Source organism: Protopterus annectens, chromosome 1.part2, assembly GCF_019279795.1.
Source record: "Protopterus annectens isolate FY-2018-M chromosome 1.part2, PAN1.0, whole genome shotgun sequence".
NCBI lineage: Eukaryota > Metazoa > Chordata > Ceratodontiformes > Protopteridae > Protopterus > Protopterus annectens.
The window spans coordinates 829,388,795-829,411,502 of record NC_056727.1 but is presented as its reverse complement, the minus strand read 5'-3'; the positions used below and the strand labels follow the sequence as shown (position 1 = coordinate 829,411,502).

Below are 22,708 nucleotides of genomic sequence, written 5' to 3'. Positions count from 1 at the left end.
TAGTTTGTTTTCTTTACCTTGTGTTTTGCTTGCATTCTGTTTTAACAGCATATTAAAACTTCAAAAGAGACCACAGCTCTCTCTGTTCTGAGTTAGCCAGAATTTTTTCCCTCCCTCCCACCCATTTAAGTTGTCTTGTTAAATACCACTGTCTTTCTAGTTGCCCGCCTCTTATGTTAATCTGACCATATATCTCATTTCTCTCTACTTTCACTGGCTTATGTGAGTAATCACAAAACCATAACTTTTGAAATCCCACCCCTTCAATTATTTAAATTTATTGGCCATCCTACAGTATTTCATAGTGCCAAAATACAAAAGTAACCACCCCTTTCAGTCCATCTTGCTGTTTTAAAAATAGTAACTCTCCACTAAACCTTAACTTTTAAACAGGTAAAACTCAAGTTACCTACTTTCATATCTAACTTCTCTAGTGCACACTGCAGAGTGCATTCTTTTCAATCTTACCTTTAAGCATCCCTGTTACTAGCACTTTCTCTAATACCTAAAAAGATCATCTCTACTTGACTCCAAGTAGACTTTTCTCTATCTGTTAAACCTAGCACTTGCTCCTACAGTACTTATTACCTTGATACGGCACTCTTATAGATAGCACCCCAAAAGGCAAACCCCCATTTCTCGGTCACCCACGTCCCCCAGAATCTCTTTTAAAGTTTTTTTGTCTAGTCCTTCTAGCATGTTGAGGGATCAGTTGCTAGTGTCCTCTCCTGCTCAGCTGGTGAACCTGGGAATATTGAGGCAATGTTACAATTGCCTCATGTACACAGACAACCCTCTCCTCCTCCCACAAAACACAAATACATGCGAGAGATGCAACTATACGGCCAAACTGGAGGCTGAGCTCTCTCAACATAGGACTGACAAGACCAGTCAGGAGGAGAAGGTTACCACACACACTATAGACCCAGTCTCACATAGTACCATCACAACCTCAAATCATACACATAAACACACAAAGACATACTCGGCTCTGATCAAAAATCTACCAAAACAGCAGAGGCCACCAAAGCAGACACCCAAACAACCACCACCTCAGAACATAACACCTGCAACACATAGACCTCACAGTCAGAGTGTCAAACAGTCACAGCCCTTAAGGCCAAACACAATGCCAGACACACTAGTCATTGGTGACTCCATAGTCAGACACACTGACGTCCCGCCCACCAGACTGAGTAAGGAGAAGGTCATAGTAAGCTGCCTGTCGGGTGCTAGAATCCGCCACATAACGCAAGCACTCAGGTCTCTCAACAGCAGGTACAAATACGACTCAGTCATTGTCCACGCTGGTGTAAACGACCTGAGATGTACCTCCTTGGACTACATGAAAAGAGACATTGAGGAGCTCTCTGATTATGTAGCCCAGGCAGGTATGACCCTGACCTTGAGCAGTATCCTACCTTCACCAAGAATGATGCCACAATACAGAGATAAGATGATCAGCTTTAACAATTGGCTTAAACTCTGGTGTCATTCAAAGGGGATCCAATGTCTGTCTGCCTGGGATGACATGCTGGACAAGCCACGCTGCTTCGCAAGGGACGGCTTGCATCTTTCACCCCTGGGATTCCGGATATTGGCAAAGGCTCTTGCCACCCCCATAGTGCCTTTTTTAGGCAAGGCTCAAATTCTAAACCTACCACCCTAGAACACAAAAAAGGAAAAAAACTAAGGGTAATGCTGCTCAATGCCAGAAGTCTAAATCTCAAAATGCACACAAATTATGAGAGAAAAATAGCTAAAGACTCAAAAGACAATCATAAGGCCTTCTTTAGCTATGTTAGAAACCTGGGAGGAAACTCCCAGATATGCTCAGAACTAGTTCAAAATGATGTGAAGATTACTGATCCTACAGACATTGCCAACATACTGGCTGACAGGTTCAGTGCAAACTTCTCCCTCCCCAAAGGAGAGATATCTATACCAAGCGATTGCAGCCCCCAAACATCTCCAACGCCCAAGTGAGAACTGCTCTCTCCAAAGCAAAAACACAGCATCCATGGGACCTGATGGTGTCCCCGGCTGTGTGCTCCACGAACTCAATGAGGAATTAAACCCACAGCTAGGACAGCTGTTTAATCATAGTCTTACCTCTGGATACGCACCCAGGAGTGGCGCACTGCAACTGTGGTCCCACTTCACAAAGGCGGTGCCTCCACCGACCCTGGAAATTACCGCCCATTAGCTTGACAAGCCTTATCTGCAAAGCCATGGAGAGGATCATAATGGACCTCATAAATAAAGACATAGGGAATTTGCAGACTTTGGATCCATCCCAGTTTGGCTTTGTCAAAGGCAGATCATGCCTTCTAAACTTGGTTGACTTTTTCGAAACAGTCACCAAAGCCATTGATGAGCGAAAGGCAGTCCATACAGCCTACCTCGATCTGGCGAAGGCCTTTGATACAATACCCCACTCGGGTATCATTGAAAAACTCATCAGCTTAAATGTTAACCCATACATCACAAGATGGGTTGCAAAACTGGCTGAGTGACAGAACCCACAGGGTCAGAGTTGCTGGCGCCATGTCAGACTCAAAGCCTGTCACAAGTGGTGTACCACAGGGCTCAGTCCTGGGCCCACTCTTATTTGGCATCTACTTTTCCGAAGTGCAAGCAAACACAGGAGGGTTATGGCTGACAAAGTTTGCAGATGACTGCAAACTGGGCGCCATAGTAGAAAACACATCTGACACAGATATCCTTCGGAAGGGTCTCACAGAAATGGATAACTGGTGCCAGAGCCATGGCCTAAAGTTAAATGCCAAAAAATGCATAGTCATACCCTTCGGGAAAAACAAGGTTACCCCTAGCTACCAAATAGGTGGCAATCCACTGAGCACAGAAGAAGTTATCAGGGACCTGGGGACCCAGGTTGATAGTAGTCTGTCATTCAACACCCATGTAGCTAAAGTAGTTAGGAAGACCTTCTACATTGCCCACCTTATCATGAAGGGATTCTCATCTAGATCAAGGGAGGTCATGGTCTCCCTATACTCATCACTCATCAGACCAATGATTGAGTACAATGCCCCATTCGGAATGTATCTGACCCGACACTTGCAGCAGCTGGAGATGCCACAAAAGTTCCTCACCAAAAGGATAAAGGGTCTCAAACATCTGTCCTATGCTGCCCGACTGAAAGAACTCCAGCTCTATTCAGTCGCCACCGCTTGCTCAGAGGTGACCTTTGCCTAACATACAAGGCCATGTCAAACCCAGATTTGATGAATATGCTTCACCTCAAAAAATCTAGATCCATCAGAGCCACAAGGGCGGGAGACTTAAACCTCGACATGGCTATTAATAGGATGTGCTGGAGGGATAGATTCATCACCCAAAGACTCCCTATGCTGTGGAATAAAATCCCGGTATATGTGAGGCAGAGCACCTCGCTGGCCTTGTTCAAGAGAAATCTTGACCAATGGATGGGAGATCGCAGATATACCCCAGGGATTACCTCAGTGTCACTGCTCGACAGAGGCACAGCAAAATAATGGGTATAGTTCCCCATACTAAAGGGGTGGCGTAAGCCACAAAACTATGGGCTAGGCTTGTAAATGCCCTCGGGCAGATAGCCTAGTATGAACCTATGAACCTATGAACCTATGTATTTATATTCCACCTAAAACTGCTATAATGCTGCTTAAGAAAATCCTGGGAGAAATAATCAGTTTTCATCAGGAGATATTACTGATAAGTGGGGGACTGCAATTTGATTTGCAGCAGGGAAGATGTGTCTGGGGGGCCCAGAAGGGAAAATATAACAAAGGAGGGTAGATGCTCGAAGACATTTATGAAAATATTTGGCATGGAATATATGAATTCGGTAGAAGGAGTTTGGAGTAAATTCATATATTATTCCTCAACATACAAAAACTGGGCTAGACAAACAGAACACACATTTCACAGGGACATATGCATTTAATTGAAAGTTTTGATGTGCATTCAATAACTATTTCAGATCATGCACCAACAATAACTAAAATAAAAATGCAGGGTAATGAAATAAAAATGAGACACTGGCAATTTCTAATCTATCTGTTGAAAAGAGAGGAATTCAGGGAAGAGGCAATGGAAATTATTTAGGTGTTATTAGAAAAGACAGAAAGTTCTTCTGGAAATATAGCTAGGAAGTGGGATAAAATTAAGCTGGAGTTTAAAAATAGGGTGGAAATAAAAGAAAGAGAGATATGGTTAAGAAGCAACAAGAATTATTTACAGGGACTGACAAATGTTAAACTATTGCAGAATAGGGTGATTCTAACAGAAAAAGAATAGGAACAATTGCAGAGTGCTAAGTATAAAATAAAGGATCACCTTGATAATATGCATGAGTTTAGAAAGACTGCTGTTAAGCAACTGTTTTTGATAATAACACCAGAGCACAAAACTTTTCACGCAATGACTCAGGCAATAGAAAGTAGAAAGGGTTGCTGATAAACTTAGGGAGCCTATAACAAGGAAGACAACAACAGATCCTGTAGCGGTACTAGAAATATTTTGAAAAAAATTATAAAAGTCTGTATAAATCAGAGAAATATGGAGATTAGAAAAGGTGCAAAAAGAATGTTTATGGCAGAATTAAATATGATAAGGTTAGAGGTAGATGAGGCTCAATTACTAATAGGACAAGAGGAGATGAGATCAAAATGGTAATGTATAACCAATTAACAGGAAAATTCTCAGGAATAGATGGTACTCCTGTAGAAGTTTGGAAGCTAGGAGGGAAAAAGATGATAAAGATCTGGAAGGTTTTGTTTAACAGTATTTTAAGAGAAAGAGAAGCACCAACTTCCTGGAAGAAAGCAGTGGTGGCTGTAATACCTAAAGAGGGTAAAGACCAGTCAGATCCAGCTTCATAAGGCTTATTTCAATCCTAAACCATGATTATAAAGTATTTATGTCTGTAATGGCTAAACGAATGCCAAAGGTGGTGCCAAAATTGATAGATATAGAGCAATGTGGTTTTGTGGGAGGGGAGGAAAACATTTGACAACATCAACGTTGACGATCCAAAGGGAAGCTGAATTTAAGAAAATATTACTGTTGTTGGTGGGTCTTGATGCAAAGAAAGCATTTGACAGAGTAAGCTGGAAGTTTATGAGCAGGGCAATGGAAGCATTTGCATTCCCTGATAAAATTATAAGGTTGATTAGGAGGATATATGAGGGATCTGAGGCAAAAATTAAAGTTGATTAGCAGGACATATGAGGTATTGGAGGCGAAAATGAAAGTGGGTGGGTTCCTCTCTTATAATTTCTGTTTGGGCAGAGGAAACAGGAAGAGGTGTCCTCTTTCCCCTTTGTTATTTCCACTGTATTTAGAACCATTGGCGAAGAAAGAAAGAGATTCAGAAATTCAAGGATATAATTAGTATGGTAGTCAAGACAAGTTGGTTCTATTTGCAGATGATATTATTTTATACCTGATAAAACCAGACAAGGCGATTACAGTGCTGTGGAACATTCTGAGGCAGTTTCATATCTTTATTGGATACAAAACTAATGAAGCTAAAAAAAAAAAAAAAAGCAATAGATGTAAATTTTGTCCCCACACACAAATTGGTTCAGCAATATCCATATTTATGGGGACATGATAAAATGAAATAGGAGTATGGATTAAAAATTATTCTGGTGTGGCAGCTAAATATATGTGGAAAGAAACTGTACAAAAGATAATACAAAAACTGAGAAACTGGAAACACTGTTATGTGAATATGGATGGCAAGAGCCAAGCAGTTAAAACGTTTTTAGTCCCTTTAGTTTTATAGAGAGGTCGGCATATTTTTATCAACCAAAGGAGAAGTTGTGGATAGCAATTAATAAAGAGCTGAAGAATTTTATCTGGGAGGGAAAGATGGCAAGAGTCAAGTGGGATAAGCTGATTCTTCCAATTAAACAAGGAAGTTTGGGATTACTTGATTTGAAAGAGTATTTCAGAGCTACACAGTTAAGGTTCCTATACATAGTACAAGCAGAAACCTATAATTGAAATTGGAAAGGGATAATGATGAAACAGATGGAAAGCTCAAGAAACAAGGAGAGACTGGGATTTTGAATGCAGATCCTAAAGGAGAATAACAATAATCATATAGAATATGATATTTATAAAGGAGCAGAAAGTATTCTAAGAGCTAAGCCAACACAGGGATGGAGAAAGGAGATTCTGGCAATAGGGATGACTGCTATTAGGGATGCAGACAATAGGCAAGAGGGGGAGTGGAATTTATTGCAGAAAAGTGGTAAAAGAACCAATGTATTTGGAGCAAATAATTAGAGAAGGAAAGGTACTAGAATGGGAAGAGGCCAAAAATGTATTTTGACTGCAGGATAGATATTGCCTTCCCTATCAAGGATTGATATGAGTATAGGCAAAGAGAAAGAAATAGGGGGATCTTAAGTGAAAGACCAGCACTGGTAGAGTTTTTAGGGTCTATATTAAATCAGTGAATGCTTAAAAAAGCAAATGCTGATTTATCGACCCCATGTAAGTGAAAGCTTACAATCCTGAACACTCGGAACAGCGATTTTTTTCCCAGGGAAAAAAATTGTTGTTCCACAAAATAAATAAATGAAAATAAAAACTTCAAAACATTACACAAAGTGGTAGGGCTTTGCCCCCCCCCCCCCGATGTGGGGGGCTGTGCCCCCCACACCCCCCCTACTTAAATATACCAACTCCTAGATCACACTACAGTGAGGAAAATGGCAAAGTAACGGAGGCGGTCAAGCGATGTCTTCCCTAGGGAAAGAAATCACTTATATCCATTTTGCTATTTTGCTGTTTCTTGCTTTCAAGTTCGATCAAGATGCATTCAAAGGATTGCGTCTTCGATTATATAATAGGAGCCCAAGTTTTTAGTAGAATCTAGAACCAAAGCTGCTGCTGAAACTGGAATAATTAGTAGAGCATACAAAATATTGCATAACTGTAAGAATCAATCAGAGGATGCTAGAAAGAATTGACAAGAGAGACTGGATAACCAATTTATAAAGAAACAATCAGGGAATATATGTATGTTTCTCAAATATGCAACACAGTCTAGAAAATTTAGGCTCTTTGCTTGGAAGTGTTTACACAGGCATTTTTATACCCCAAAGTAGACTGCAAAGAAATGTTTTTCTCAGGTAGATAACAAAAGTTGGAGGTGTGATAGGGACGAAAGAAGTAACTGGGAACATATTTTCTGGGAGTGTAATGAGTTGGCAGATTTTAAAGATTCCCTGCAGACTGCTCTGTCAGAGATGCTGGGTGAGCAAATTTGTGTAACTAAGGAAATGATTTGTTTGTGCTATGATGCAGAATCAGAATTGCCTAGAAATACTAAGGCCTTGCTGAGTGTAATTATGGTGGCTGCCAAAAAAGCAATTATTAGAAAATGGAATTTAAAGTCTAAACCAGCTTTACTAGAAGTAGTGAATATAGTAACAGAGATAAAACAACTGGAATTGGAATCTTTAGAAAAGCAAATTACATAGGAAAATGGAAATTGTGGGAACAATACATGCAGACAAAGAATGAGGTTAAAAAGAAGCAGGGTTTGAATGAACTGTGTAATGTTTGACTGGCAATGGCTGGATAGATTATAAGTGATGTATAATGTTTGCAGCTACAATTATGTCAACATGGTTGGTGATGTATAATGTTTGTAACTAAAATTATGTTAATACATTTTATTTTCATTTACATAAATGTATGATTGCCTATGTCATACATGATAATTTAATAAAGATGTTTCTTGTTTAAAAAAAAGAAACCCAAATGTGTAGCGATAGTATCCTTGTCTTCTGTGTGGATGAATTCCAATGTCAGCTCAGGAAGAGCATCTCCCATATATTGGGGAGGGCAGTTCAACAAAAGTTCATTTTTGTAGAGGCAAATTACATCAAGAGTTTAAAAATTATGCAGTAACAGGCTGGAAGCCTGCTATGCTCTGTAGCACAAGCATAATATGCTTGTCATGGTATGTACCACTAAGTAATCTGTTTATAAAGTTTTGTATTAACTTTAGGCTGTTGATCTCAGGAAGCCCCAGGAAAAATATATTACAATAGTCAAGGTGGGATGAGACCAGAGCATGAATTGCTACTGAGAGATCTTCTTGAAGTATAAGGTACTTGGCTCTGCAAATGTTCTGAAGATATTAACAAGAACATTTTACAGCAGCCAACACCTGGCTCCTAATCATCAGTCTGTCATCCAGAATCACACTTAGATCACACACTTCTGTCACAAACTCAAGTCTGATGCAACCATAATGGATGTATGACAGAAGTGGCAAAGCAGATGAATCTCATGGAGTAGATTGAACTAACATGGCCTATTTTAGAAATATTGAGTTTCAACAAATTAGTAAATAGCCATTGATGAAAGACCTTCAAACAATCATCAAAAGAAAGCATACCCTCCATTTTGTCCTGAGGAAAGGAGAGGTGTATCTGGGGGTTAACAGCACAGCAGTGACAAACAAATTACTTCCAATGTGGTATTTTAATGGAGGCATAAACACCATGAAAAGCAGATACCCAAGACTGCACCCTGTGTCATACCACACTCTAGGGGGTATAGGTCAGAAGCAGAGCCATAGCTAGATCAATTGGCACCTTTGGCAGTTTCCAGACTGTTACCCCTTGACCCTGAAGAATGAAATAAAAAGTTGAGGACAAAACAAACAAATGAACATGGAAAGAAGCAAACAAACAAATAAGCAAATATCCTTGGTACTGAAGAAATGTATAACCCTAACTCCTTGCTGCATTTATTTCAAAAGACTAAGTAACAATCATAGCTGCCTAAATGAATGCCGGTACTGCACTTGCAGTCAGTCAACAGCTCTTCTGAGGTGCAAGTCATGCCTGCTGACAGTTTGTCCACATGGTAGCTGCTCCTTCACCCCATCCTAACTACAATATTAGAATGATTTAATCCCAAGATCATCCCTGGGTAAGGCCTGAGAGGTAGGAAGAAACTGCTTAAGAATCATGTAGAATATACTACAGTAGGATTATAAGTACACAATCAGGGGTCTGTGATTGACAGCATCAAATGCAGCAGAAAGATCCGTCAGGACCAGGTTAGAGTAACAGTGTGTCAGTCTGTTGCCATCAGGAGATCATTTCCCAATCTGATGAGTAGTTTCAGTGTTGTGATGAGAACAAAAGCCGAACTGCCATGGGTCTGTGACCCAGTGACCTTAAGGTAAGAATCATGCTGTTCCTAGACAACTTTCTCAATGACTTTACCAAAGAAAGGAATGTTTGAGATGGGGCAGAAATTGTCAAGGGCATTGTGTTTCCTGAAGACGAGAATAATAGCAGCATCCTTCAAAGCAACTGAAAAAAAATAAGAGTTCATGAAGAGTTCCAGTATACGATACATAAATGGGACCAGAACAATGAGGGTAGCAATAATGAACCTAGAAGGGCAAGGGTCCAGACTGTTAAGTAATACAGCACATGCTTGAAATAATGCTCAAGAGTTCTTTATAATCAGAAATACTGAACAACAATGAAGAGGAAGAGCAATCCCTCCCAGAGACTAGCTGAAAGCCCACACAGCCAGAAGGAGGCATAGAGGATCTTATAGTGGCAACACTGTCAGTGAAAAAAGGTACCATCTCATATTATTGAGAGGATAAAGCACAATGGGTAGTGAGGCAGGTGGGGTTGACCAAGCTGTCAAACACCCAAAACAACAAGGCCATCTTACAAGAGATCTCAGTCTGATACAAGACATTGGGACATGGCAAATATGAAATGAAGCTACTATGTTAGGGTCCAAGCACAGGGTCCTTTTATAGTCACTGACTTAAGCATTGACACCAACAGCACCATTCTCAGGAAGGAACTGAAGGAGTGTAGAAGAAAATAACTCAGGAGTGATACTGAAAATGTTATGATTCTCCCTCAGTTCAAGACTGGTGGATGGAGGCACTAAAATATGGCAACTCTACACCTAAGTATACATGGAAATTGTCAGACTGAGACCATATCCAGAGATCTTCACATCTAATAAGAAGACCATACTAGTGTGCCCACTAATTTTCACACTGGAAATGTAATAACCAAAGGCATCAAAATTCCTCCACAGTGCACATAAACTCTTTAGTAACAACCACCAACTCAACTGATTCAAATATTAAAATCACCTGGAAGTACAAGGTTTTGTTGATTTAGAAGTGAGTGTCACTTGTCTTGTGTATTCAAAGAGACACTAAAGCATTGTAATGGGTTCAAGATATTTACTGTACAAAGTTTAATCAATGTAATTTACTTTTTTATTAAAGAACACAGTGCAATTTAACTTCTTCCTTGTCTCTAGTTTCTGCCACAGTTAGGAGTCCCTTGTGTTGCAAGCTTTGAGCACTTTTTGGCATTAATCACTTAAGTGATTTAACTTACAGCATAGGTCAAGACATTCTTCTGGTGTTGAGTATGAGAGCAGGGTCGGTGTGTGTGTACCCTTGAAGTATTTGTTTTAATGATCCTGTCTACAGCCGGTCTTTATCAAAGGATGGTTGCATTATGAAATCAATTAAACCATTTTCTTTTTGGTCAGACCCATAGATATATATTATGTTGCTGAACTCAGGTGTATATTGCCTTGAAATAGTAGAAATCTGGAATAAATACAATCTGTTAAAACCGACACTTTTTGGTCAGCCTGCCACTTAACAAATGTTGAAGGAACCCATGGGGAAGTACATTCACTGCCGTTAATAAGGAATTTCAGTGTCATTTTCTATTTAAGATTTTACACTTTCAGTTCTATAGTGGTAATTTCTGAGCGTGTGCTTTTCTACAGAACCAGCTGTATAATTAGACAATGCCTAATGTGTATAAAACAATGGTACTGATATGGAGTATTTTATATCAGCATGACCGCTTGGATTAAAAATACTCAACATTTTACTTTCAGAAATGTTTTAAAACAATTGATAGGCACTGTAACTATTTTAATACTGCATTTTTACTGTAACATTTGCCAGCTCTGCTGCATGCTGAATTTTCTCTGTATGCTGCTGTTTAATAGTACACCTTCATTAGCTAAAATGAATTGCAGTGGGACACAAGAACCTTCACTCTGCTGTCTAATTTAAAAATGCAAAGCATCATCCTTTTAAGACCTGTTACACAGCATTGCACTAGTAACATAATTCATAAAACATACTTTGACCTGTCAACTTGGAGATAAATAGAGCAGAAGGAATGACGTTTATATGATGGCAATATAGAACACAATTTATATACATATGGGTGTGATATATACATATATATATATATATATATATATATATATATATATAAATAAATATATGTATGTATGTATATGGGTTTCATTGGTTTGATCAACAGGGAGTTTGGTTGACGTCTGTTTAATCGATCAAATTTGTTCGACTATACAGATAGTCGTTAGGTGGGCGAGATCGACAATCCGTGGGTAGGGAAATATTCCCTTTCCACTTAAGACTGTGTGATCTCGGAGTTAATATATCTAATTAATGGGCGTGGAGGGTTTTGTTTATTGTTTTTTTTTTTTTTAAGTAGTATTTGCATGCTGCAGGAAGCAACCTCGACGCATGAGTACTAGGAAGCTGATATTTCCATTTTCAACATAAGTAGCTTACCTTCTGGATGAAGGCATTCGTATTAGTCAACCAAATGAAGGTAAATAATATATGTGTATATATATATATATATATATATATATATATATATATATATATATATATACACACACACACACACACACACACACACACACACACACACACACACACACACACACACATGGATATATTATGATAAAATACACAGACTAAGGTATGCTCAGGAGTTTCTGTGATGAAAGTTCCAGTATCTAAGACTATATTCACAGTACATAGTGGTATACAGCTGAGGTGTATTTACAAGGAAATATGTAAAACATGTTGAGTGTTATAATAAACTGATGCATTCTTTTGTAAATGCATACACATTATATATACTCTTGCACATGGAAATGCACACATAGACACATGGATACATATTATATAATACATCTATAAATCTGAGTAACCTCTGCACTTTCAAGTGTTAGACAAAGATTTTCAGGAGCAGAGCAAGGATTAAAATAGTCACTTGACACTGAAAACAAATGATAAGGTATACAGTTACTACCAACTGCTTACAGTTCTTGTTAGCTGTATGCACAGTGTTCTTCATAGGGAAAATAAACGCAATGACTCTGCAGTGTGACACAATCCCACCATGCTCCCACCACCACCACATGATACCTTGTAATCAGAATTGAAAACCTTTGATATTATATTAGCTTTCAATTCCCCTTCTCCCAAATCAGAGAACTCTGCAAATAACCATGCACCCAGAGAACACACATTTATCTGTGAAAGAAAACAAGACATGAAACAAAAAAACAAAGCAGTCATTCACAGCTGCAACAGATTTTTACAGGTCACTGTGCTTGTATATTACTGTCCATATACTGATGTTGTTTGTTTTGTACCTTGTTTTCTGTTCACGTATCACTGAAGCCTCTACAGAAGCAGGAGAATTGGATTTTATACATATTAAGGTAGTATATCTCTTGTCTTTTCATACTTTGAAGCCATAACATGCTAACGAATATTAATTTTAAATAAGATCCTATGAAAAACACTGATGCGTACCACAGGTGTACCTCATTCAGAGTGTCGTAATCAAGCAAGTGTGGTCTGTGTCGATGAATTAGGGCACTGAAGGCCAGCCCATCCTTCCAGCTGCATGCAGCGCAAATGAAGAAGTGAAAAAAAAAACAACAAAGCAAAATTCACAGGCATATGTCACACTTTCATTAAAATATATGGCAATTAAGTAAAATCTAAAAACTAATGATAGGTGAAATGACATGGGGTCCCAGTATTTTTATACAGGCACACAAAAGCACACAGACACACACAGACACACAGACACGCACACACACACACACACACACACACACACACACACACACACACACACACACACACACACACACACACACGCACACACACACACACACGCACACACACACACATACACCCTCATCACACCTGCATTCAGATCTCTGGTTCTAGTGTTTGCAGGACAGTTGGACTTATGGTGAAATAAGAGGTCTTGGACTGCAGGATCCCTAATTTCTCAGAAAACAATTCACACATCATGCCTATGGAATCTGTAGGACAATGAATACAGAAACAAGGCCCCCGGCCTTTCTTGATAGATTATATGCTTTACACCCATGATCTTTTTTTTTTTTTTTTTTTTTGTGAGAACCTTTGGGGTCTGTCTAACTGCTTGATATGTATAGTAAGATACATCCTAAATGCAGCATTGTATTCTATGATGGACCTGATCAGTATAGAATCCATAGGGTTCAGGACTTCATAGGACCTAAAGGAAATGCCCTTTGCAATCAGCTGTGCCAGATAGATGGATGCCCTGACCACTGCTGGACATGATGGTCAAAGGACAGGGAGCTATCTACCCATGTTTGAAGGTCTCTCACAACATCTTCACTTTAGAGTGGGGTGTTTTTTATACTGTAAGCTTAGGGGAAGGTTTGTTTGCCAAACTCAACAATATTGCATTTTTTTAGCATTTCGTTTTAACCAGTTTTCAGCCCACCAGCTATTAACATGTGCACGGTCACTTTGTAGCTTCAGCATATCTGAAGCAGATTTCAGTATAATACCCAGTTTACAATCATCTGCAAACTTGGTTAACCAGAGTGTTTTATATTTTATTTGGAAATCAGAGAAATACATGCCAAATGAAAAAGTCACAGCATGGATTCCTGTGGTATCCCACTGATTACTTACATGCTCTCAGAGGACCTGCCTGCCACCCTCACAGTGTGTGTTCTATTCCTCAATCAATTTGCTATCCATCTAACTTTATAGGGGACGATGTGAAATGCATTTACCTTGTTGATAACGTTGGTATGTGGAATAGTATCAAATATTTTGGGAAGGTGAAGGTAGGCTGTATGGACCCTCTCAAAAAAAAATTCATCAGATTCATTAGATGGGCACTACCCTTAACAAAGCCAAACTGCTAGGGGTCAACTCTTATAAAATGCATTTTTATATTGTTATTTATTATGAAACATTCCATGGACTTGCAGATGAGGCTCGTCAGGTGAATAGTCTGTAATATCTAGTGTTCATAGTGGGCTTCCCTTGTGAAGAGGCATCAGAACTGCTGTGCACCAAATCCCAGGGACAAAACTAGTGGATAAGCTCAGGGTGAATAGTTTTAGGAGTGAGTCCACCAGTGCATGTTTAGTGCTGTACTGCGGCAGCCTAGTGTGTTATCAGGTCTCATAGAGAATGCATTTTTTGTTTTGGAAGGTACAAGTATTCCTTTGAGACAAGGGGGGTATTAAGTCGTTAGGTATATGTAGCTTTGTATAAATGTCTCTGGGGTGAAGTTAGCACTGAATTTGCTTGCCAGTATATTTGCAATATCCACTGCATTAGAGTAGGTAGTGCCATTTTGAATGAGTTCAGAGAAACTTCCTGACATAGGTAAAAAAGGATGTGCAGTTATCCTTAGCTTCCAATGCTAGCCTAAGTTTATGGGAATCCTTAGTTTTTCTTATAGTGTTTTTAGTACTTTGGACATCCTTTTTTATATTAATCTTGATTTTTAGATCTTTAATTTTGCTATATATTTTAAGGAGCTGGTTACTCTTTAAAGGATAAAACAGAGACAGAGATAAATGATGCGTATGTTTGGTGATAAGGCATATATGGACTGCAAAATAAAATAAAATACAGGACAAGATAAGCACCAGGTTATAAACCGAGCACAAGGCATTATACTTAAAGGGGAAAACAGTTCTAGTATGGCCGTGCTGTACAACTATGCACTGACTATGTAAGAACAAATAAAATATACAGGACCAGGATAATGTAAAATAAAAATAAGATACTGGACCAACACAGCTAGGCACAAACATGATTTGTTATCATTGATAAAAAGTAAAAAAGCACTTTCGAGATTACCACATCACTTCCTCAGACTAGTTGCTTACTGAAACACATCTCATTTAAAGTAGAAGTCAGCCAATCAGCTGCTAGACAATCATTGTAAAACAATTAGCATTGAAGTAAATATATATTAAAAACATAGTACAATAATATGCAGTTACTGTAAAAACATCTAAAAACTAAACATAAACTATTGAAAAAAACATTTTCATTAACTGCAAATCAATGTTTAAGTGGCCATGCTTTCAGAAAAGGTTTAAGGGTTGACACTCCATTCAATCCAGGTGGTTTATCTGCATTAAAAAATTAAATCCATTTCTGCTCTGCGGTCTCTGTCCAGTTTACTAAGTCTCCACCTCTAATGCCTACATCTAGTATCTGAAGTACTAAAAACTTAAACATATGTTCTGATCCATGCTGTGTGACATCTTGTGCTAATGCATTGGTATATTTCTTATGTTTGATGTCTCTATAGTCCTCAAGAATTCTTTCTTTTAGGGATCTATTAGTTTTTCCATGACGGACCTGGCAGCTACTAAAATAGGCAATATTAGTTGTCTTACAATCTGCATAAAAGTCAAGCTCTATTCTAAGATTAGCATGTTGATTCCTGTATTACCAATGCATGGAGAGAAAGGGAAGGGAGATGCAGAGCTTATTTCATACCAAAGATTATATCTGTTGAAAGAAATATTTCAGGGTCTCTTTACCATATTCAGGTGGTATTAACAAATATTGTGATATCATAAAGAAGAATTGGAATATCTTACATACTATAGAAGAGCTGAAGGGAGTGATAGATACAACACCACACTTCTCGTTCAAGAACAATAAATCTTTGAAGAAACATCTGTGTTACAGATCACAGTATTGTAAAAAGGTAGTTCAGTCACACAGGATGGGTACCTTCACCTGTAGAGCCTGCTCAGCTTGCAAGTATATATTCACAGGTTCAGTTTATATGCATCCACGTGCTAATTATAGAATATTGCTTGACTTTTATGCAGATTGTAAGACAACTAATATTGTCTATTTTAGTAGCTGCCAGGTCTGTCGTGCCTTTTACATAGGAAAAACTAATAGATCCCTAAAAGAAAGAATTCTTGTGCACTGCAGAGACATTAAGCATAAGAAAGATGCCAGTGCATTAGCACAAGATGTCACACAGCATGGATCAGAACATATGTTTAAGTTTTTAGTACTTCAGGTACTAGATGTAGGGATTAGAGGTGGATACTTAGTAAATCGGACAGAGACAGCAGAGCAGAAATGGATTTTATTTTTTAATGCAGATAAACCACCTGGATTGAATGGAGTGTCAACCCTTAAACCTTTTCTGAATTCACGGCCACTTAAACATTGATTTGCAGTTAATAAAAATGTTTTTCAATAGTTTATGCTTAGTTTTTAGATGTTTTTATAGTGACTGCATATTATTGTACTATGTCTTTAATATATATTTATTTCAATGTTAATTGTTTTATAATGATTGTCTAGCAGCTGATTGGCTGACATATTTTAAATGAGATGTGTTTCAGTAAGCAACTAGTCTGATGAAGTGATGTGGTAATCGCAAAAGCGCTTACTTTTTTACTTTTTATCAGTGTTAATAACTCGTGTTTGTGCCTAGCCGTGTTGGTCCGGTATATTATTTGTATTTTATATGCACTGACTATAATCAGGAACTGTGAATATAGTAAAGATATTTTAATTCTAAAAGCAAACAATATTAATAGTTTAGTGCAAAATATGGAAAGGGATGTTTGAGCTATGTAAAAAATCACCAGGAAGGTATGATTTGCATATAAATTCCAAGTGACATGAAGCCATGAAGCAGTTGTTATGGGGACATGGTTTCACTGCCAACAATTCCACCCTGTATCACTATCATGCTTGTACACACAAGATAAACTAACATATATACACATATGTTTACATATTTATGTACATATACACACACATATACATACATACATACGCAGATATGTATGTGTGTGTGTGTGTGTGTGTATATATATATATATATATATATATATATATATATATATATATATATATACATATATATATATATATATATATATATATATATATATATATATATATATATATATATATATATATACACACACACATACATACATATCATACATAGAGGGGCATACTTAATTTGTGTTCAGTCCATCTTGCAATCATTTTTACAATATTCAAAATGAAGTATCAAAGTGTAGGCACCTGTTGGAAACACACTTTTGTTTGGCTTCTTCATTTAGATATTTAGACAGTTTTATATAAAACACCACCATTCATAGCTGTGTAATTCAGAGTGCAAAGGTTTTTAGGTTAGTAAGTGAAATCATCTTATCATTATAAAATCATGCAAAGAAATACTCAAGTGCCACCACAGATCAGCATGCCATCAACTTGACTTATAACCTTATTTAAGCGGGAGTAGTCAATGAGGTCAGGCCGATGCCTGTGGATGAGCGCACACAGTGCGAGACCATCTTTCCAGCTTGAAATAAAAAAAATGATAAAGATCAAAATAAAGCTAGCAGCTTATGTTCTGTATTAACAGTATCTATACCAGTATCTGCATAATTGTATTCCCGAATACTGTTATCATAAACAAAGGCTACATAGGGAGGAGATGTCAAAAATGTACACTGAGGCTGCCTAGTCAGTTGTTAAGTCATTCCCAAGGATCTACATCTACTGTTGTGACCACGTTTCATTTTGCTGTTTAAAAAGTGTGTGTTTATGAGATGAGATGCTTGTAAACAAGTTAAACTATTAAAAACTCTCAATTTGTGTTATCTGATTTTAAGCATTTTTTTACTTGGACAGAATAGCTGCTGAATTTGGAAGGTAATGCAACCAACTGCAGAACTAGAATAGGAGAGTAGCTAAGTAAAGGCTGTCGCTTGACTATGACAACAAGAGAGCGAAGTCATTTGACTGAAAAGAAACTCAGGCCACAGCTTCCAAATGTTTCATTTGCTTAATGATTTCACCACCTACACATGTGGCAGGGTATTTTTTCATGTAAATGTCTGCATGTATTCTGAAAGGGCAAACAAAGTATCCTGTTTTACACAGCCATGTATATTTTATCTGAATGTGTGCAGAATGATGCCACAGTACAAAGACAAAATGATCGATTTTAACAATTGGCTAAAATTTTGGTGTCATTCAAAGGGGATCCAGTGTCTGTCAGCCTGGGATGACATGCTCGACAAGCCACGTTGCTTCGCTAGGGACGGCTTGCACCTGTCACCATTGGGCTTTCGGATATTGGCAAAGGCTCTTGCCACCCCCATAGTGCCTTTTTTAGGCAAGGCTCAAAAGTCAAACCCACCCCCATAGACAGCACAAGGAACAAGAAACTAAGGGTAATGCTGCTAAACGCCAGAAGTCTTAACCTCAAGATGCATGCACTCAAGCTCTCCTCAGTATGGTGAACATCGATATCTGTGCAGTGACAGTAACCTGGTTCAAGGCTCCAGAGTGCACCCCAGCACTACCAGGCTATAGCTCAGATCATGCTTTTCGGCCCCAAAACCCAGACCGAACCACAAAAGGAGGGGGAGTTTCCATATTTATCAAGGATATCCACACCTCCAGGTTAGTGGCATTGCACAAAGTATCGGAGACCATCCATGTGCAACTAACAGTGGGCAAGACTGCTTTTCAGTTTATAGCATCCTACAGACCACCCTCTCAAAGTCAGGAATCCCATTTGGCTTTCCTGAAAACATTGGAGAACATGAAGATCTCTCCGAACACCATTATATTGGGCGACTTCAACTACCCAAACATTGACTGGGAGCACTACTCAAGCCCCAGCACCTTAGCCCAAAGATTCCTGGAAATTATAAACTCAAATGCTATGGAACAACTAGTCACCACTCCCACAAGAGGGGACAACATACTAGACCTGATCATTACCAACATGGGGACTCTATGCTCCACACCAGAAGTATATCCCTCATTGGTAAGATCAGACCATAAATTAATTTCACTGGATGTCCACATCCCGACCCCACCCCAGCCCAGAAAACCACAGTGAAAAACTTCTCAAAGCGAACTTCTCACTTCTCAAAACTGAAGTGGAATCCTTCAAGGCCCCAGGGCCAGTGGAAACTACAGCCCAAACTGCAGAATCCTATATAAATGCATTCTATGGACATCTCCAGGAATGCATGGATCATGCTATCCCAAACAAAACCAAGACCCAATCATCCAAAGGCAGGCATCCAGTCTGGTGGACCCCTGCCATAAATAAACTGTACAACAGAAGGAGGAAGCTACTACATGATAGAGCAAAATCCCTAATAGGGAAGGCATCTCTGTTCAGTACTAGCAAAAATTACGATCCTCATAAAATCCTCCAAGGCCAGCTTCGAGAGAAAAATTGCACAGGACACCAAAGACAATCATAAGGCTTTTTTCAGTTATGTTAGAAACCTGGGATGCAACTCCCAGACTTGTTCTGAGTTGATTCTAAATGACAAAAAATACACTGAACCCACAGACATCGCCAATATCCTGGCAGACAGGTTCAGTGCAAACTTCTCCACCCCCCCAAAAGAGCAAGTATCTATCCCGGCAGAGGGCTGCCTCACAAACATCTCAGATGCTCAGGTGAAGGCTGCCCTCTCCAAAGCAAAAAACACTGCTTCCATGGGACCAGATGGCATCCCAGGTTGCGTCCTACATGAACTACAAGAGGAACTAATCCCTCAAATAAAACAGCTATACAATCTCAGCCTCACTACAGGATATGTGCCCACAGAATGGCGTACAGCAACAGTGGTCCCACTCCACAAAGGTGGAGCCTCACGGACCCTGGAAACTATCGCCCCATAAGCCTGACTAGCTTAGTCTGCAAGGCTATGGAGAGGATCATCATGGAACTCATAAACAAAGACATTGGGGACCTACAGACACTAGATCCTACCCAGTTCGGCTTTGTCAAGGGCAGATCCTGCCTTTTGAACCTGGTTGACTTCTTTGAAACAGTCACCAAAGCCATAGATGAAGGGAAGGTAGTCCACACAGCCTATCTGGACCTTGCAAAGGCATTTGACACAATACCCCACTCGGGCATCATAGATAAGCTATCCAGCTTAAATATAAACCCCTATGTCACAAGATGGGTCGCAAACTGGCTCAAAGACAGAACCCACAGAGTGAGAGTTGCTGGAGCCATGTCAGACTCGAAACCGGTCACAAGTGGCATCCCACAGGGTTCTGTCCTGGGACCACTCTTGTTCGGCATATACTTTCCCGAGGTACAGGCAAATGTGGGAGGACTATGGCTCACCAAGTTCGCAGATGACTGCAAACTGTGCACCATAATCAACTCTCCAGCTGACACAAACATCCTTCAAAAAGGTCTCGCAGAGACAGATGACTGGTGCCAGTGCCATAGTTTAAAGCTTAATGCCAAAAAATGTATAGTCATACCTTTTGGCAAAAACAATGTGCCCACAAATTACCACATAGGCGGAAACCCATTAAGTACAGAGAAAGTTATTAGGGACCTGGGGACCCAAGTTGATAGCAATCTCTCCTTTGAAAATCACATTGCCAAAGTGGTTAGAAAGACCTTCTACATAGCCCACCTCATCACGAAGGGTTTCACATCTAGATCAAGAGAGGTAATCGTGCCCCTTTATTCATCCCTCATCAGGCCCATCATAGAATACAATGCCCCTTTGGGATGTACCTTACCCGACACCTGCAGCAATTAGAAAGACCCCAAAAGTATCTCACCAAGAGGATCAAGGGTCTCAAACAGATGCCATATGCTGCTCGGTTAAAAACTCCAGCTCTACTCAGTTGCATACCGCCTACTTGAGGCGATCTATGCCTGACATACAAAGCTATGTCAAATCCAGAATTAATGGACATGCTCCACCTCAGTAAATCTAAATCTCTTAGAGCCACACGCTCGAGGGACTTGAACCTCAGCACAGAAATAAATAGAACTTGCTGGAGGGACAGGTTCATAACCCAGAGGCTCCCTTCGCTCTGGAATAGAATTCCAGTTCATGTGAGGCAGAGCACCTCACTGAATCTCTTCAAGAAGAATCTCAATAGGTGGATGGGGGATCGTAGGTTTGTCCCAGGGATTACTCCCGTGTCACTATTAGACAGAGGCACAGTAAACTAAACCTTAAAAAGGGCACAGTATACTCAAATCAAGGGGTGGCGTAAGCCATACAGAATCGGGCTAGGCTTATAATTCCCCCAGGGCAGATAGCCTAGTATGAACCTATGAACCTATGAACCTATTAGCCAAATCAGCAATTACAAAAATAGTTCATGTAATGAGATGAAAGTAATGGGAAAATACATACATTGAACACAGATAAAAGTGTCACACATTTTTTTGCACCATGGAATGTCTTACGGGCACAGGGCATCATTTTTACTAACCTTGTATGCTGTGAATGTTCAAGGATTATACATAACACAGAATGTCAGTTTATTTCTGCAGAGTGCATTTACAGTTCTTGCCCTTTATATTTCAAAGTAGTAAATGTACAGCAATAATCCTAGTCAAGTATTTAAGGAATAATAATAAAATGTAAGCTTTGAAATTATAAAACTGTTCTGAATAAGGCTAGCAAATGCTAACATGGCATTCTTTTAGGAAATGAAAAGTATTAAAGCAGTAACCCACGCCTGGGTGTGGGTAATGCTGGATTTACCCACGGTTGGTGTGGTTTGGTCATGAGGGTGAAGCCTGAATGGCCAAACAAAGACAACCGTGGGTAAATCCAGTATTACCCACACCCAGAAGTGGGTTATTGCTATTATACAATGACATTATTTAAGAAAAAAATACTTACTTTTCTTAAATAATGGCATTGTATAATGCCTCCTTGCTGCCTTCCGCAGCTGTCTGGTATTCTGCGGCAGTTCTGATGTACTACGCATGCGTATGCCTACACAGTACATCAGAGCTGTGGGTGAAAGCAATGGAGAAAGCAAGATCTCCGTTGCTTTTTACAAAGTGTCTCGCTATGTTAAAGGAGTTTAACATAGCGAGACAGCTTTAAAAAAGCAATGGAGAATCTCTGTTGCTTTTTTTAAAGCTGTCTCGCTATGTTAAACCCATTTAACATAGGGAGACAGCTTTAAAAAAAGCAACGGAGAAAGGAAGATCTCCGTTACTTTTTTTAAAGCTGTCTTGCTATGTTAAACTCCTTTAACATAGTGAGATAGTGTCTAAACAGCAACGGAGATCTTGCGTTCTCCATTGCTGTAAAAAAAGACTTATACTAATGGAAAAAGTCCAGGCGACCGGACCTTTGTCCATTAGTATAAGTCTGATTTACAACGTGCACACTGACCAATCAGCGTACACATTTTGGAATATTAATGGGGGGTCGTTGTATAATAGTAACATTTACCTAAGTTCTACCAAGTTGGTGTTACTGAAGGATTCTTTTCATTCTATGAGGCAGTGAAACAATTTCGCTGATCTTTGCAGTTTCCTGTCCCATGACACTTTTCACCAAAATTCCAACATTTCCATCAGTGCTGCTGCCTTCCTCCAGTCTCTCACAGAAGAAATACTGGAGATTACTTTCCTTTATTTCTTTCATTCCTGAGTTCTAACAAGATTTATGGAAGCATTTTCTCTTAGAGTGCAATCTTATA

At 39.2% G+C, this 22,708-nt stretch overlaps 1 protein-coding gene across 2 annotated transcripts in view; it reads right to left on the bottom strand.

The window, feature by feature from the left end:
- ACTN2 (actinin alpha 2) overlaps nucleotides 1-22,708 on the bottom strand; it is a 575,275-nt gene that overhangs the window by 402,986 nt on the left and 149,581 nt on the right. For both annotated transcript variants that reach the window (XM_044059081.1, XM_044059086.1), the window contains exon 6: nucleotides 17,471-17,549. In XM_044059081.1, the coding sequence (XP_043915016.1) occupies nucleotides 17,471-17,549 (79 nt within the window). The remainder of the gene's footprint in view (nucleotides 1-17,470; nucleotides 17,550-22,708) is intronic.